This window comes from Carassius gibelio, chromosome B7, assembly GCF_023724105.1.
Source record: "Carassius gibelio isolate Cgi1373 ecotype wild population from Czech Republic chromosome B7, carGib1.2-hapl.c, whole genome shotgun sequence".
Lineage (NCBI taxonomy): Eukaryota > Metazoa > Chordata > Actinopteri > Cypriniformes > Cyprinidae > Carassius > Carassius gibelio.
The window spans coordinates 36,766,200-36,785,300 of record NC_068402.1 but is presented as its reverse complement, the minus strand read 5'-3'; the positions used below and the strand labels follow the sequence as shown (position 1 = coordinate 36,785,300).

Below are 19,101 nucleotides of genomic sequence, written 5' to 3'. Positions count from 1 at the left end.
TTGGTTTTAGCCAGGTTTCAGTCAAGCAGAGTACATCAAAACTATTATCTGTGATCATTTCATTTACAATAACTGCTTTTGGTGCGAGTGATCTAATATTTATGAGACCAAACTTTAAAAATTGTTTTTGTTCATTTACTTTACATTTTTCTGGTTTAATTACGATAAGATTTTTTCTAGATCCTACATTATATTTATATTTTGACCTCGCTATTCGGGGAACAGACACAGTCTTAATAGGTTTTACAGCGCAAGTACCTTTAGCATTTAAGCGGTTAGAACAAAACTCATCATAATGGTTATTTGAGAATTGTCTTACTAGTCACATGGAGCGAAGTGTCCTGGAGATGTTGTCAGAGAGAAGCTCCGCTCCAATTCTGCTGGGGTGTAATCCATCAGCGCGAAACAGTCTAGGACGCTCCCAGAAAAGATTCCAGTTATTAACAAATAGCAGTTTCTGTTCTTTACACCATGACAACAACCATTCATTTAAAGCAAAAAGTCTACTGAACCTTTCGTGTCCTCGTCGATACGTGGGCAGTGGTCCTGACACGACGATCGTCGCCGCGGGCGTCGTGCTGCGAACCGTCTCGATCAGGCTCCTGAAGTCCCTCTTCAGCGTCTCCGTCTGCCGCAGCGTGGTGTCGTTAACCCCGGCGTGAAGCACGACCGCTCTGGGGCTCTCGCCGTCCTTCAGGATCGCGGGTATCTGCGCAGAAACATCGAGAACACGAGCACCAGGCAAACAATGAGTGTGGACTTTACCTTCGGCTAACGTAGCACTTACGTGTCGGACGATGGAGTCTCCGATGATCACAGCGTCGCGTCCTGTCTCGCGGAGGGGAGCGAAGCGGTTCTGGATGGAGAGCTCGAAGGCAGGAGGGGGAGAAGTAGTCGCCCGGGACCCGGCTCGCGTCCTCCGCTGTGGATGCACCCAGGGTCCGTGGTGTCCCGGCGTCGCAGTGAAGGACATCTGGGAAGATCGCGTCCTGGGTGCACCGGGCCTGCGCAGAGAAACACACGGAGTAGACGTGGTGGGACCGTTAACAGCACGCTGTATACTTACCCCGGACTTGTGAGCGTCAGCCCGGGATGATTCCAGCGCGGCTCTCCGCTCTCTCAGCTTGGCCTGCCTCTGTTCCAGGTCGCGAATCTGCTTCCCCACGGCCTCGAGCTCGAGCTGCACAGAGTGGAGACATTCATCCGCCATTAAAGCAAGTAACAGTGAGTACAGCAGTGGTAATGTGTGAGAATAGAGTATTAGCAATGTAAGCGCAGTTAGCAGCAAACACGCTTGCTGATGCTAACTGGCTAAAAGCTAATAGCGGACCCGGGAGATCAAAATAAAACTAGTGATAGCGAGGCGCTCTGATTGTTTTTGTTGTAGAATACAATAGAGGATATATTCACGCGTTATATAAACGGAAACAATGATGTATAAAATTGGTTTTTAAGTTAAAAATAGTCAATGAAAAGAATATAGTGACGGAGCTCAAACGCAGTACAGCCGTCAACAGCAAACAGGAAGTGACAAGACAAGAGTGCTTACTTGATAGAGAAACCGAGCTTGTATAGTAAAGAGAAACAGGGCGTATAAATCCTTAGATTAAAGAGTGACATTACAGTAAAATTATTATTAAGATGTAAATAGTTTCTAGAAATAAAAATTCTGAAGACTGCAAATTAATTCTAAACTTTCTGTATTTATTCTTTCTTACCATGTTCTTAAATTCCGGTCACAATTAATCACAGCAATGTATATAAAATTTTCTCCGTCGATTCTGGCAACCAACAACACAACAAGACGACATTTTAAGCTCCTTGAGTAGCCGACCCTGTGTTGGTTTGTATTAGCCGCCTCCAGTTTTCCGTTTGTTTTGCCTCCAGCTAGTGCCGTGACGTACCTGTGATGTCCACGCAAAAGGGGTCTATTGATCAAGTCACTTGTGCCTTCATCAGAGCCACGCCCAGTTTGCCACACCTCTTCTCTCTGACTCATTGATAAAAAGTCTATTGTTTTTAGACCATTTGTCTAATGTTCTGTCCCATGGAGAGAACTTTGGGTGGAGAACTGTGCTACACTATCGATAAATGTACTACTGCATTCAAAAATATGCATACTTTTTTATGTACTAGAGGAAATCGAACATGCGAACAAGTCAACCGATGACTGCTCAGCCAAATACATTAACATTTTATTTTAAGTAAAATAAAAAATAAATTAAAAGTACATGAAAACTGTAATTATGACCCCTTTTTAAAAAAAATGAGGCTTACAGATTAAACTTTTGAATACAATAATCATTCTATTAAACCCTTGTTTCCTGACAATGGGTACAATGCGTGTTTGCATGAGATCAGTCAGCTAGCTAAACGGACATGTAATGAAGATGGGAAAGGTCAGTGTTTTTGCCTGCTGTGCTACAGCGATGTAGGGGTCCAGTGTGAGATTATTAGCTCTGATCTGCTCTGACGCGAACTAAAAGGTTCTCCATATCCTGGTGCCTCTGCTCTGTATAACACCAGTCACAGGCTGGTGGGTGAATACACACAAACACACACAAACATGTGTACTTTATCTTTTGCCAGCTACTGTGTATATTCAGCTCTGCTTTAAGCAATTATTTCAGTAGCTTAAAACCCTTATTTCTATGAACTTTTGTTCCTACAGTATATTGTGTCACTTTTCAAAATATTTTTGTGTGTTAGAATATTTCTTTGATCATGCACTCTCAGAAAAAAAGGTGCAAAAGCAGTCACTGGAGCAATACCTCTTCAAAAGATACACCTTTGTACCTTAAGCGTCCTACAGGTCCATAGATTCATTGCACACCAACTGAAATATTTCAGGTCTTTTATTGTTTTAATACTGATGATTTTGGCATACAGCTCATGAAAACCCAAAATCTCAAAAAATTAGCATATCATGAAAAGGTTCTCTAAACGAGCTATTAACCTAATAATCTGCATCAACTAATTAACTCTAAACACCTGCAAAAGATTCTTGAGGCTTTTAAAAACTCCCAGCCTGGTTCATTACTCAAAACCGCAATCATGGGTAAGACTGCCGACCTGACTGCTGTCCAGAAGGCCATCATTGACACCCTCAAGCGAGAGGGTAAGACACAGAAAGAAATTTCTGAACGAATAGGCTGTTCCCAGAGTGCTGTATCAAGGCACCTCAGTGGGAAGTCTGTGGAAAGGAAAAAGTGTGGCAAAAAACGCTGCACAACGAGAAGAGGTGACCGGACCCTGAGGAAGATTGTGGAGAAGGACCGATTCCAGACCTTGGGGGATCAAGGGCAGGGTCAATGCAGCTAGCTATCAGGAGATTTTGGAGCACTTCATGCTTCCATCTGCTGAAAAGCTTTATGGAGATGAAGATTTTGTTTTTCAGCATGACCTGGCACCTGCTCACAGTGCCAAAACCACTGGTAAATGGTTTACTGACCATGGTATTACTGTGCTCAATTGGCCTGCCAACTCTCCTGACCTGAACCCCATAGAGAATCTGTGGGATATTGTGAAGAGAAAGTTGAGAGACGCAAGACCCAACACTCTGGATGAGCTTAAGGCTGCTATCGAAGCATCCTGGGCCTCCATAACACCTCAGCAGTGCCACAGGCTGATTGCCTCCATGCCACGCCGCATTGAAGCAGTCATTTCTGCAAAAGGATTCCCGACCAAGTATTGAGTGTATAACTGAACATAATTATTTGAAGGTTGACTTTTTTTTTGTATTAAAAACACTTTTCTTTTATTGGTCGGATGAAATATGCTAATTTTTTGAGACAGTCATTTTGGGTTTTCATGAGCTGTATGCCAAAATCATCAGTATTAAAACAATAAAAGACCTGGAATATTTCAGTTGGTGTGCAATGAACCTAAAATATATGAAAGTTTAATTTTTATCATTACATTATGGAAAATAATGAACTTTATCACAATATGCTAATTATTTTTAGAAGGACCTGTATATAGCCAAAAATACATTGTAGGGTCAAAAATGATTGATTTTTCTTTTAAGCCAAAAATCATTAGGCTATTAAGTAAAGATCATGTTCCATATTCCATATCATGTTCTATGAAGATATTTTGTAAATTTTCTACCGTAAATATATTAAAACTTTTTTTATATTTTATTAGTGATATGCATTGCTAAGAACTTTATTTAGACAACTTTAAATTAGATTTTCTCAAAATTTAGATTTTTTTTTTTTTAGATTCCATATTTTCGATTTTCATCTGTACCTCGGCCAAATATTGTCCTCCTAACAAACCATACATCAATGACACGTTTGTTTATCAGATGATTTATAAATCTCAATTTTGAAGAATTTACCCTTATGACTAGTTTTGTGGTCCAGGGTCACATATTATTACCCAAAAGATACAGAAGTGTACCTTTTGAAAAGGTATTTCCCCAGTGACAGCTCTCGTACCTTTTTTTTTTTTTCTGAGAGCGTGGGTTATATTTCTATTTATTTTATTTTATTAATCTGACATCACATTTAGTTTGTGAAGACTAAATGTTTTGATCACTTGCAGGTGTGTGTTATATTTACTGCACATGTATTTATGATCTAAGGGTGTTTATTCGTGTTATTGGCGACTTTGTTGTCTTCATAATCATCAAAGATTAGACGAAATTGTTGTTTACAAAAATTTATTCATACAAATTTTACAACACAGGTTTTTTTGTTTGTTTTGATTTTTGTTTCTGACATGTATAATGGTGCCCTTGCGTGGCTCCCGTGTGTTATTGTACTAACGATCAACACAAGACAGAGGTTTATCTTAATGTTTAAGTAAGGCTTTGGGCACCATCAGTCTTCGCACACAAAATGAATTTCAAGGCTTAGAATGTTTAATGAATTCTACAACACACTATGCATAGAGAAGTTAAATCAAATAACCAGAAAGCCAGGTGGCACTTAAACAAAGTATGTTATTTGAGAAATAGGAGATGTGTGAGCAGGTGATTGCAGCATGTGGAGGGCCACTTAAGTGCCATCTGAAATTGGTGGCCATTTTAAAGATGAAGCAAAGGCACCCAAGCCGCAAGCTGCCTCCTGTGTCACAAAGCCTGCAGGAGAATGCAGAATTAAACACAGATTGATTTCACATGTTCACACTTTTACACACACACACACACACACACACACACACACACACACACCAGTAAAATGCATATGCAAACATGTACATCTCACTAACAAGCTTAAGCATATTTAACACTGCCAAAAACTGTAATGAAATTTGGAGGAATGCTTTTAACAGTTTTACATCAAAACATATTGTCTTTTATTTCATTTTTCACAATATTATTTGTTTTGCATGCATAAAGGGATTATTACAGAATACATCTGTTATGTATCACACCAAAGTTATCTAACAATGCTCTACTAATACTTATTACCACAGATTAAGATGCAGAGACACACGTCTCCATTGACTGACTGCTTTACGGTCGTAGACACAGAAAAGACATTTGACACCGATGTGAGAAGTGGGCAATGTGAGAAAGATAGAAAATTGTGGAAGGAAAAAAGAACAAAGAAAGAAACATTTATATGTCTGAACCACTGTAATCAAGTCGAATACACAATACACACACATTCATAGATGGATTTCAGTTTTCTTGTTTGTGAGATTTCAAAGTGGAGCAATTGCATGCTATAAGAGTAAAGCAAGAAGAACTGGATAGTGTTTCAAAAAGAGCATTCGTGTGAATCAGTGTTTGAAGATGCAGATTTAATTAGCATTTATGTACACTATAAAGGCCTGTTCAGTTCACACTACAAATTATGACTATAAAAATGAATTTGATGATTACTATTGATATCCACAACGGCTGTATGGTTTGTCATCTGCTGCTTTAAATGCTCAAGCTCGCCAAAGTCAGGTGCATCCTGATTGGCTGTCAGTTTTTATTGTTCATCAGCTAAAAATACAAACAAACAAACAAACACATTCTTTAAATGATTCAAACAACATTTGGACTTCCATATTCACATAGAACTGGAAATGAATAAACCTTTATAGTTCTAGCTTTTGTCATAGTTACTGTCCATGCTGTGAACGGGTCTCAAGAAGCTCTTTTTTTTTTTGGAAAGGTTCGTGCAAGATAAGAAAACGTGTTGAATGGCTTGTGAGATTGAAGCCATAGATGACAGTGGGAAGAACTTGACGTGAGTAAAAGCATGGAAGAGATGAGAGAGACCCCTCAGAAAAGCACTACGGCATCGAGCCTTAGAAACTCACCAGGAATTCAGGAGGCAACTGTCAGCAAATCGAACAAAAATGCCACAATCTCATCGTCTTGTAGACATTGGTGCAAATCTAAGTCTTCAGGGCTGTTGTAAATAAAAATAAAAATAAAACTTCTTTCTTAATGTCAGGAGGAAAAGGAAGGTATCGTTCAATGTAGTGATTGTCTTTCAGACTATTTATTTACTCATATTCAGACTGATGTATTTATAGACAAGGCATTGAAAGAAACATCAATGAATAAATAAATAAACAAATAAATAGCATTGTTAGCATTGGTAAAACTACACGACAAGGAAGATCGTTGCATTGTCAGGTGCTTCAGTACAAAAGAAAAACAATATTATTATCAAAATATTGTTCTTAATGTCTTACTTAATACATAAATACATGTTTATAAAGGACACATCTTCATAAATAGTGACTAACTCGCTCCAAAAGCTGTACATGTACATGATAGACGCGTTTGAAAAAGGCTACAAACAGGCGAGCCGCCGTCCTCTGCTTCTGTATCTCTGTCTGTACCTTTTGCCCAGGACTGCGGCCAGATACTTCTTCACGGCCATCTGCTTCCGGTAGTGACTGTAGCTGTCGGTGAAAACCCCGTCCGAGTGACGCTTTGAGAGCGGCTCGTTGTCGTCCTCTATCGTGCTTCCTCCCCTGCGTTACAGAAAACGGACAAAGCGTTCAAGAACAATTCCGAAACGGTCCACACTGACTGTGAGAAAAGAGCCCTGTCTCACGAAAATGCAATATCGGGATTTTTATTTATTTATTCGTATTTTGCATGCTATTTTTTACGTTAAAACTGACTTTGGTTTGCATGATACGCACATGATTGACGTGCATATAATTGTGCCAGTTCTTGCGTGCACGTGAAACGCACTTTGTTGGCATGCGCATTTTGGCGTAGATATAACACGCACATACCCACACCCCTAAACCCCTAAATGTCAATTTTTTGCATGTAAATAATACGTCACATAGAAACAGAAAATCATTCATTAGAATAAAAGGCACCCTTTTTGGACTTGAAGTGTGCATATGTTAATAAATAATCTAGTTGTGTGGAAAGTTAAGGCTATTTATACAAAATGCTTTAATTTGGTCTGTGTTTCGGAATATCAGTCCCGCCCCGCTATTCGGGTATAGACTTTAGTTTGAAAAAAAAGAAAAGGTTTCACACTTCAAAACTTCGCGGGAGTTCTGCATTCCGTTCTGTTGCGCTTGTTTTCAAAAGCAAGAACGCGTTCCTGTGTGAACGCCCCCTTATTCTTCCAGACTCTTACGAATGTTCAAACCCGGACATATAAAGTTGATATAGCGTTTTTATAACAAGTTCAAGAGTTGGAAGTGAAGTAACTAATGAGAGAGCGAAGAGGAGAGATGGAGAGAGCAACAAAAAACGTTTGTGTTCTTACCCCACGCGTTTGGCCATCAGTGTATGCAGGTATTTCCGCGCGGATAACTGACCGAGCGCTTTCCGGTAGGCTTTATTAAACATCCCGTCAGCGTGCCTTTCCAGTCTGGAGGACAAAATGACAAAAAATATCGTGCCATTTATTTTTTATTTTTTTCTTGCGCAAACGTCTTAAACAGGAGAATGTCTCGATTTGTCTTAGCATGCAGAACAGTGTAACAAAAATGAACCACATTATTAAACAAATGGGTCGCATTTTGGGAATGCATAGAAATAGAATAGGAGATCTGTTAGAAGGAAGTATCACCTTTTCGATGGAGGACTGTATAACGTGTATGCGTCTTCAGTGACTGAAGGAGAGCTCCGAATAGTGATCTGGTCACTGTCAAAGGTCAGATCCGTTAATGAGTGTCCCTCCTCGTCAAATCCTGCGGTCTCCATCCTGTAACAAGACATCAAGTCATTTCATTTGCAAGGAATTAACACAGGATATAACTGTGAATTTAACGTGCTCTAAATATTTTAATTACATACTATTGTAGCCTATAACAACAACATATTAAAGACATTTCTCTAATATTGCTTTAAATTTACAAATAGCGTTTTGAGGAAATTGTGTTCTTTCTTTGGGACATGTGATAGATAGTTTTGGTTGTATTACACTTTATTATGCCGCTTACAATGTCTTAACATTATTGACGATCATAATAAAATCACGTTATGAAATTAAATCAATTGTAGCGCACTTTCTAATCAAAGCGCGTTCATACCTTTGACGCTCTTTCAAATCGTTCGATTCTACGCGAAACAGAACACTCAACACGTCTCGAGTGTCCTATATAACTTATTATTTATTATTAGATATACGTCCAACAAAAAAAAGACTTATATTTAAACATTTTTACACTTGTTAATAAAACGCTTTATTAATTTATAGTGTTATAGGCAAACGTTTTCTCGTCCAACTACGCTACAGTCAGATCCTCCTAACCCGGATCGTTACCGAGCGTTAGGTGAGATCTGGTTTTATACAGTCTCTGTGTGAGACGGACGGTCAGTTTCCGTACCTGATGCTCGGGTAACTCAACGGCGAACACACGTGGCATTGTACGAGGAGCCCGTAGATGAGGAAAGCAAGAGTCGTTTTGCTGCTCGTCATCATTCTGTGGAAGATAAAGATAGAAATTAGAACACAGAGAAATATTTAGAACTTTAACTCTTCGACGTTCCAAACTGGATCGTTCCTTTCTCCCTCTATTAGTTTAATAGCAGCAGCAGGTGTCTCTTCAAATATACAAATATGTACTGTCAAAACAGCCTACTTTGTTTTATCTCAGACCCGAATGAGTGTCCACGGAGTACCGGTCTCTGCAGCAGTGCTTCACATGCACGGTCCGGTGGAGACTGCGACGACGATGAGATGGATGAAGCTCTCTCTCTCTCTCTCTGTCTCTTTCAGTCTGCTCTTTAAACTTTTCTGTGCGTCACTTTGTTATCCTTATGAGCACAGAACGGATTTTTCCTCAGATCTCCGTGATGACAGTCGAACGGATATGAAACGAGTTATCATTTGTCTTCATCTCTCATTATAGCATCGCGAGTTTTATTCTCGGAGCCCTTGCTTCTGGACCCTTTTCACTCCCCACTTTAGAGACAGTGTCGACGTCATCCTCCCTTTTTATGGAGAGATCACTGTACTTTTCCTTCCTCCAAACAAAAAACACGTGAGGTTTCCGTGTTTTATGGGGGACTTTCCATAGACATAATTATTTTTGTACTGTACAAACTGTATATTCTATCCCCTAACCCACCTTACAGAAAATGCTCTGTATTTTTACATAAAAAAGTAGTATAGACTACTGTGTTTTTCTAATGGGGGCCAAAAAATGTCCCCATATAAAATTAAATTTGGGGCATTACTGATCCTTGTGGGGCGTTCTTAGAATTTTCATTTCACATATACATTTTATATTAATAGTGCATATAAATAATATAAACTGTTTTTAATATATTTAATATGAGTTTATTTGTTCAAAAATATACATGATTTAAAAGGGATAGTTCACCCAAAAATGAAAATTATGTAATTAATTGCTCACTCTTGTGTTGTTCCAAAACTGTAAGTCCTTTCTTCATCTTCAGAACACAAATTAAGATATTTCTGATGAATCCCGAGAGCTTTCTGAGACAGCAAGGTATCAACAATATGGTCATGCAGAGTATGAGCTTTATAAGTAACAAACAGCCAATATGGTAGTAATGTGCATAATGATAAGCTACTAGTTAAAAGTGAGAAGAGGGACTTAAATGAAGTGTCACTATCAAAACTTAAAAGTGTCTTACACAGATTTCTCTGTGCCTGCTTGAAAATGGTCAGTGAGAAGCCAGTCTAGTTTCTGCCTGCTCTGACCCGCCTCACAGAGCAGCAGTTGCTGCGTAAATGCATTCATACCACACCGAGCAGCATTACAATAAAAGATGACTAAATGCCACTTCAGAAGCGTCGTGAGTCACTTACGTGTTTCCCCCTATTCTTTTCAGCCTATTGGAACATTTCCCACTTTTCCCTTTTCATTCACATTTTGTTCTAAAATATTTTGGGACGTCTGAACTGCTATATTTTATAAAACATTCAGCTATATTCAGGTTTATTTTGAGCCTGTTTTTGTTTGTCCTAACCAGGTTTGTCTACACAGTCTTTTCCGATCCAAGACCAGGGCTGGTTTGAGAAACGGGGGAGATAGAGATCTGTGTCAAAATGTGCAAAAGAGAAGTCATTGCATGTTCCCTGCCATCTTCATGAAGCACACGTAAAGAAATACGTCATTATTAACCCGTTTCATCATTACTAGGGATGGGCTATACCACTTATTTCATTTTCAATACGATACCAATACTTTTAAAGGCCAGTATCGTCAATATCGATAGGATCCTTCTATGGACAAGCTGTTCCATGCATAAAATTGATCTTTTTATTCTGACAGTGTATGATTTATATTGACAAAATAGAACATGATCAATATGAAGTTTTAACATTCCATTTAAATGTAGGCAACATTTTCAAAACTATGTAGGCTACAATTTCAATTGGTTTAATGTGAAGCAACTCTTCTTTGTTCCCCAAAACATCAGTGATGTTTTTGAGAAACACAGCGCTGTTTGTAATGAGTCAACGCTCTGTGATTGATTGATTGATTCTGTCCTGCAGATGAGGAGGAGAGGTGAGAAGAGTTAAACGAGGAGACAGGGCTCGGGTTTTAATGGACGTCGGTGGAGAGACTGGGCTGGCTTATCACTTAAGTAAATCTGCACCTAGGCTAATCAGATTTGCAAATAAAAAATTCATTTTGGATTTATCTATCTTTGGAGTTAACACCGGAAAAAGCTATTTTAATTGCCTCTTGCAGTCAGGGAGTAATTGAAAACGGAGCCATCAAGTCGGACAGTTCATGCCTCGGTGATGCTGTTTGCATTATTTATCACAGAAGATGAGGATTAGATGACACTTTTGTCAAATATGGGCTACACACGTTTACACGTAGCATCAGAATCATTTTTAAGTCAGTATTTTCTGAACTGCTTCATACAGAGCAAATCAGAAAGACTGTAGACACAGAATTACATATTTGGAAATGGCAGGGACATTTTTATATAACCATAAAAATATATATTCTAAGATCCCATTAAGGGATGAAAACGTTAATTCTAGATGGTGTCTATATGTTTAAAAAGTGATGTTTTTTTGTTTGTTTTAAAGTTAGTTGCTGTTCAACACGGAGGGAACATTTCATTATCATTTCACTAACGTTGTGGGAACGTTACATTTGAATGTTTTCTGAACTTTTTGAAACAATTAGTAAGTTGTAATGTTTAAGACGAGTGTCAAACTAAAACATTTCAGAAAGAAAAATAACTCCATGAATGATATAGCATTAAATAGCTAATGTTGAGGATGTTATTAAAGACCAGATAACTTCTTATAAATATTATTTTTTTAAATCACTTTATTTTGATAGTCCACCTCAGACATTAGGTAACTGCATTTCAACTAGCAGTCATTAGAGTAGTGGATGTCTGCTATATTGGTGCACTAACACACATTCTACATACAGTGTAGTTATACTTTAATGAGAACAAGTTGACATGTTGCAAAGTAACTAGTGACTAAAAGTAGACTATCAAAATAAAGTGAACCTTGTAAGATCATTAGCCAAAGTTTTGGGCATGTTCTCCGTTAGCTGGGTAGAAGCTGTACATTTTCAATGCACACACACACACACACACACACACACACAATATACTGGAAACTGCAGAAAAAACTCCTAAAATAATTCTGCTTATGCTGCATCCACCTCTAAGGTTAGCCCTAAATACACATACACCGAGAGTTATGTTGCTTATTGTTAATTATCCTGCATCAGACAATGTCCCAGTCATAACCCATCCAGTTTTGTCCTGTGTTTGCTTTTATGGCTCATTTGAACATATGTCTCTGTTTGCCTTAATTAGTAAAATAAGCTTGTGTCTGTGTCCTTTATGAGGCAAATATGACATTTATTTTGTGCATAAGGAAGTGTGCACAACATACGACACTGTCAACATGCGTGCAACTTGTGTAAACAAATAATGCAGCAATTTTGTTCAAATTAAAATTATATTTGGATTCTACATGCACGGAGACCATTAACCTCTTCATTCTCTTGTTTTCTCTGTGGAAAAATTTCATTTTAATGTCCAATTATAAAAAATTAGTAAAATGAATACTAATTATATAAATTAAAAACTAACAATTAACATTTACTGTAACAAATTTACAGACCTGACAGCAGGAACAGCACATTTATGTAGCGCTATAGTGTAGAAATTTGCATGCAATTTTGAGTTGGCATGATTTGTAAGGTTATATATAACTGTTTGATTTACTGTCCAACATTGGCTATGTGTATCACTGCCACTGTTAAATGATGCATTAAATGACAGGATTCAAAGATTCTGGTATTTTGGTTGCCCACTTTAAATTAAAATTAAGGCCATAATATTGACTCCAAAGTACGTAATACAAAATATATTTTGGGCTCTTTTTGTGGATTTTGAAGGCTGGAATTTTGTGATTGTCTATTAAAAATGCACCATTCAAAGCTTTAAAAGCTGACAGATAGCCAGTCAAGAGATGATCAAATCGTGCGATAGTGTTTCTTGGCACAGCTGCTGCATTTTTAACCACATGAAGCTTTTTAATCAAGCCTGCATGGTGTTTACTCGGTAATTCATTACAATAATCTAGGCTTAAGGTCATGGACACATTAATTCACGTCTCTTAGTTAAGCCACATTTTGGAGTTGGAAAAAGGCTGTGCAAATTGGTGCAAAGATTGGAAATATGATTCATTACTGGAACTTGTGTTGTAAAAATGCCGTTCGAATTGGGCAACGTACTTGGTCAGGTCATAGTTTTCACTTTTTCTTCTATCAGTAATCTCATCAGTTCATTTGCGGTTACAAGACATCTTGAAAGTACCGTATATGTACTCAAGTGAGTTTTTAATGTGGCCAATGTTTAGACTTGCACATATATTAATGCAATCATCTGCCTAGAATCCTGCAGAGCTGACCAGCTGTACTGATTTCAGATAGATCGATGATTCGGTCAAGGATTGTACTGGCATTGAAAAATATTTAGCTGCTGCATTCATATAATACATACTTTCAGTTCTCTTTTAGATCATTGGTCAAAGCCAAAAGGGGGCAGCAAAGTAGAGGTATTGAAAAAACTCAAGCGACTTGAAATCAGAATCACTCTCATCAAAAGTTCAGTGCTGCCCTAGTTATTGTTTGGACCAAAAATCATACTGGTTTCTCATTTGAATTAGACAAATTGTTGATTGATATTAAGCCACTTCAAATTAAACATTAGGTTGGTTATTATAACTGAGAATAGATGTTATGTTTATAAACATTGAGACTACTTCTCCCATTAATAAATGTAGATTTATTTTGATCTAAACAGCCATTTGCATTTTGATTGCAGGATGGGGATTATAGTCATAGATCTCAAAATCCTCTGCCTGGAAATCATCAATTCGTTCAACTTTGCGTTTGATCCTGAGTTTGGGGAATGGACGTGGCTCTCGCCGAATCTGTGGATACAAGACAAGTGTCAGAATCATACTTTCTGCATATTTACACTGGAGTTTAACATGGACAGTATTTATGGGTGAAGGTGATAAAAGTCTAAATCTAAAAGGTCTTTGCACACCAAGTCTGAAATTCTAGTCTGAAGTTTTCGCTTGTTAAAAGATAAATACGACCTCATGTTGTGTTGATCATGTTTACACACTGCCTCCGAAACTTTCGCCCATCATAACTTCTGCGTTTTCACATTTGTAGCAAGCATTTTGATAGGAAACGATGATGAATATGAAAACAATCGGTAAGAACGCAAACGAAAATTTCAAATGCAATGTGCAAGGACCTTAACACCTACAGAAATACCTGTAGAATCATGCATATAGTTTAATTTAAGCAACCTACCTGCTCCTTCAACGCCTCAATGTGATTGGTGTAGATGTGGGCGTCACCTAATGTATGCACAAAATCCCCAGGCTACAATAATAATAAATAAAAAAAACACGATAAAAGAGGAGTACAAAGATTGGTTAGTCCATGAAAAAAATGTAATAAAATAGCATGATTGTAGACACTGAATGGTTAAATGTTTAGTGTTCACCTTGAGTCCGGTGATGTGGGCGATCATGTAGGTGAGCAGGGCGTAGCTGGCGATGTTGAAGGGCACACCCAGACCGATATCACCAGAGCGCTGGTACAGCTGACACGATAACTCACCGTCAGACACGTAAAACTGACACAAGGCATGACACGGGGGCAGCGCCATCAGAGGGAGGTCTGCCAACAACACATCCATCAGCATGCAGAAAAACACCGAGATCTGATACTGGACTGCATCTGGTTTATTACTGACCAAAACTACTTTAAATGTATTCCACACTTTTTAATCTTTAAATATACTTTTAGAAATATATTTAACTAGATTTAGTTCAATGAAATACAGCTTTAAGTAAAATGTCACATGAAAAACTTTTTACTTTTTGAAGTGCTAAAGTTGCTATTGTGCTTAAAGTGAACACAAAATGAATTACATTTGGAAATTGAAAAAAAGTTGAAAAATATAAATGTTAGATGAAAAGCTTAAGCTTAAAAGACAAATAAATGTGAAAATAAGAAACCTTGGAAACTAATTTGTTAAAAATGAAAAATATATATTTTAATACTTGAAAATGTTGCCTTGGCAACTAAACAAAATAAGTTTAAATACAAAAATGACAAACTTAAATTTAAATAAAAATGAATCTACATAATTAATATTTTAAGAAAAAGTCTCTAAGTGGCATTTCAGATTATTTTCTAAAATGAGCATTTTTCTCAGACTCCTGTGTTTATGTTCAGTTATATGACTTAAAAAAAGAACGTATTAATTGCTATTAAAATGAAATCACTGAACTCACACAAAGAAGCCTGATAAAAAAAAAATAATAATTTTAGAAGAAAATTTCAAATGCCACTTAAGAGTCTTTACATCTGAACTCCTGTCAAAACGACAAAAACACTTTACGAAACTACTAAAACGTACAATAAAAACATAAAATAAATGAATAAAAGGAAATCCAAAACATTTATGAATATCATCATAATAAATAAATAGCACTGAAGTAAGAGTGTTGGAGGGTGATGAAGTCAGTCGAGACCTTTAGGGTTCCACGCACACATGATGATCCTCCGGTCCTCTGGGTTCGACCGGATGGTGTCGATCACTTTCTGTAACTGGTCAACACCTTGCCCAGAGTAATCTTCATGGAGAGAAGACACCACAGATGAGCGCACCGTACATGCATTAAAAGAGAAGTGTTGGAAACCTACACCATATGCTCATCGCTGCCATCGTGTGTCGTGTCCATTGGCTGTACGTAAAGAAGGGCACTTACCAGTGTGCATGTCTTTGTATTCAGCTCCAAAGTGCCTCCACTGAAAGCCATACACGGGACCCAGATCTCCTTCCTCTCGATGCGTGAAGCCGCTCTTATCCAGAAACTCCCTGGAGCCGTTAGCATCCCAGATCCTCACACCCTTCTCCGACAGCTCTCTGGCGTTGGTTGAACCCTAAACTCAACGGAGAAGTGAGTTTAATAGACTAATTCAGTAAAAACGCACACTGGATAAAAACTTCTGGAAAATCAATCAATCAAGAGTTTATTGTCATGTGGACAGAAAACACAGTCATGCTCAACGAGGAAAACCTCTAGCAGCCAGAGACATACGAATAAGTACAAAAACATATTATAAAGTTACAACTGCTGATGCATGTACAGAAGTGTGAGTGCAATAAATCCTGCATGTATAGATATGCATGTGTATAAATATATAAAGGTGAAATATATACAATGTTTACATGTAAATAGCCAATAATAATAATAAGGTATTTTAAGAGCATATGCATAAAACCATATAAACATGAAGCATGTTCATGCATGTAAAGTGTTATATTGGTGTATAAAGTGAGTAGTGTAATGTAAACAGACAAAAATGCATGGATTAATGTAACGTCGGGGACATACTAAACATAACAAATATCATAAAGTAGCAGTAGTAGTGTATTTTTATGCAATGCCATGTCAGCATCTCAAGCTATTTTCATCGCAAAAACCTATTTAAAAAAAATATACAAGTATAACAAATACAATAAAAACCAGCAAACAAACAACGTGTTTTATTACACAATTTTTTGTTAATACAGGGTTTTGCACAGAAAATTAAAAAAAACATTCCAGGACTTTTCAAGCAGCACTTTTTTGGTTTTCAAGGACTGAAAGCAGAGATCATGTTAAGAGTAGGGTCTGCACCTTTAAACAAAAACGCATGAGACAGTCTTGTGTGACCCATGCAACATCTGGTAGAAAAGAAAAGAAATATCACAAATAGTGTGGGATATTTTCCTACCTTGATAAACCACAGCAGCTCCTCCAATATGCCTTTCCAGAAAACCCTTTTGGTGGTCAGCAGAGGAAACTGATCTGTGAAAGAGATTAGTCCCATTTCAACATTAGAGTCTACAGAAGTGGTTGTGGTTGAACTATTTCCTTTAAGACAGACATGATCTACTAATGTACTAATGTCATTCAAGCATTGCAATTGTTAATGTTTCTATACTCGGACACCTAACAGAAGTGACTTTTTATTCACATTTGCGTTGTTATCTGGTTTCCTTGTAAGCTTACACTTGACTTATTATCGTTTTTCCATGAACACAATGCCATCCAACTCATCTTCAGGGAAAGTTGCTAAAGGAAGCTCGAGTTGTTGATAAAAGAGGATGTGATGTCGTTGCGCGATGACGTCACCAAGACGCAAAATCGTCAATGCATCAAATCTCAGCAAATAAATAAATAACTACTTTTTATCATTTAGATTTGTTTGAAAATAATATAAATACATTATATTTGATGTTGCTGTTGTTATGTTTTGCACACTTTGAGACGTGCAATGTTTCCCTCTTCACATTATCTATGTGTGACGTTACGTTAACTGAATTAAGAAAAAACCTGCACAAATAAAAATAAAAAAAATAACTGATCAACAATCGCAAGTCAACGGTGTACCGTAGCTTTGATAAATAAACAATTACTCTGTTATTATAATTAAATGGAACAATTGCAAAAGCAGCTATATCAATTCATGTGATGTGAAGACATGTTTGGTTTACTCTTTTTATGTAATTTAAGTGGAAAAATACATGCTGTTTTATCGTTTGAGTCACTAATAATGGCTAACGTTGAATTTGTTGCTAGGTGCTGACGGAAGAAACAAAAGTTGCTAGGGTAGAGTGGAAAGTTGTTAGATTTAGCGACAGAATAGCTGCTGGAGCTGACCTCTGAGGCTGTATCTGGCCTGTGTCCCGAACACAGAGATGACTCCGGTCCCGGTCCGGTCTCCTCTGCTCGCGCCGCGCTGCAGGACATACTCGACCAGACTCAGATACCCGCGCTCGTCACAGAACAGAGACACGTGCTGCTGCTCTCCGCGCGCGTCCGCGGACTCGGAGCCGTGGCCATTGGTCAGTTCCTCCGCGGTGCTGGACATCTTCTTCTGATAGAGATTATATTTAATTCTAAACTCAACTCTGAAACAGATGCACGGTTTATTATTCCCGCGAAACTGTTCGTCTTCTTCTCTCAGTTTTTTTGGCGGGTTACAGACAGTCAGCAGACAACAGCTGTATACCGCCACCTACGATACTGGAGAGTCTAAAATCATCTCTTCATTCATCTGTGTTTATAATGTCCCAATATGACCTGTTTCATATAACATTATTAAACTGAGTAGAAAGTAGAACTGTAATTTCTCTTTTCCATCCAGTTTTGATAATAACTCATTATTTTGATGATAATGAGGCACCAAAAATCCCAGGTACCCCAGAGGGTCACAATGATAGTCGTGTGTGAGAGAAAATAATATTACATTCAACTTTTTAAATGGTGCTATAATCCATTTCATGTTTATTTTCTTGACTGCTTACTTTATATATATATATATATATAGCTCCAGACTTTGTACATGACTGCAACACAGTTCATCAATGCAGAAAATCTGATGTTTTGTTTATTAATCAGGGGCCTGTGGTAAAATATCAGCATATTTCATATATTAGTATTTCTAAAATATCAATGTTTTGACATTTGTGATTTTTTTCCATAGAATAAAAAACAAATCATATTTGTGCATATAGCTAAATATTGACAAACTAATTTACAGTCAGTTATGCAATTAGACGCCACAAAGACATCCTACCAATGAGACAAATGTTGGTTCAGTAACGTTTAAATCTACACATTAAGAGGAATAAAAGGCTTATTTAAATTAATGAAAATAATAATTTAGTAAAAGTAAAAAAAAAAAAAAGAAAAAAGTTTAGGCCTGTCGAATCCCAAATTTTTCCCAGAAAAGAAAATATCCAAATAATTTGTCATTTGTAACTCTTTGAAATAATCCCTCAGTAATCCTTTTCATAATTGTTTTGGGAAAAGTGTGTGAAAAATGTTGTTTTATGGTAAGTCATAACTGTGGGAACTGTGTTTGATCATATTCTAGGGTTACTGTTATGCATTTAAAAAAACGTATAAAACACTGACAGTAATACTGAGATAAAAGACAAAAAAAAAAGAATCTACTTTTTTGTAACATATATACAGTTTTTTATATTAATGCTACCAGTTTTACAACATCAATATTGTAACTTATTTGAACTTTTAATTTAGTGCAATATTTTACCATTGCAACATTTACATAGGCAATAAGTGTAATGTGAAGGACTGTAAATATTCAAAACAGTGGCTCCTGTCT

At 37.3% G+C, this 19,101-nt stretch overlaps 2 protein-coding genes across 2 annotated transcripts; both read right to left on the bottom strand.

The window, feature by feature from the left end:
• Positions 1-4,648: 4,648 nt before the first annotated feature.
• On the bottom strand, positions 4,649-9,349 carry LOC127961235 (glucagon family neuropeptides-like). Its single transcript, XM_052560254.1, has 7 exons — positions 9,013-9,349; positions 8,758-8,853; positions 7,998-8,132; positions 7,692-7,796; positions 6,796-6,930; positions 6,265-6,356; positions 4,649-5,086 (listed from the first exon to the last, which is right to left on the bottom strand). The coding sequence occupies exons 2-6, from the start codon at positions 8,850-8,852 to the stop codon at positions 6,272-6,274; spliced, it is 555 nt and encodes a 184-aa protein (XP_052416214.1). The 5' UTR covers position 8,853; positions 9,013-9,349; the 3' UTR covers positions 4,649-5,086; positions 6,265-6,271.
• Positions 9,350-13,663: 4,314 nt separating this feature from the next.
• tyms (thymidylate synthetase) lies at positions 13,664-17,961 on the bottom strand. Its single transcript, XM_052559969.1, has 7 exons — positions 17,631-17,961; positions 16,702-16,775; positions 15,690-15,864; positions 15,453-15,554; positions 14,417-14,592; positions 14,221-14,292; positions 13,664-13,826 (listed from the first exon to the last, which is right to left on the bottom strand). The coding sequence occupies exons 1-7, from the start codon at positions 17,839-17,841 to the stop codon at positions 13,689-13,691; spliced, it is 948 nt and encodes a 315-aa protein (XP_052415929.1). The 5' UTR covers positions 17,842-17,961; the 3' UTR covers positions 13,664-13,688.
• Positions 17,962-19,101: the final 1,140 nt, after the last annotated feature.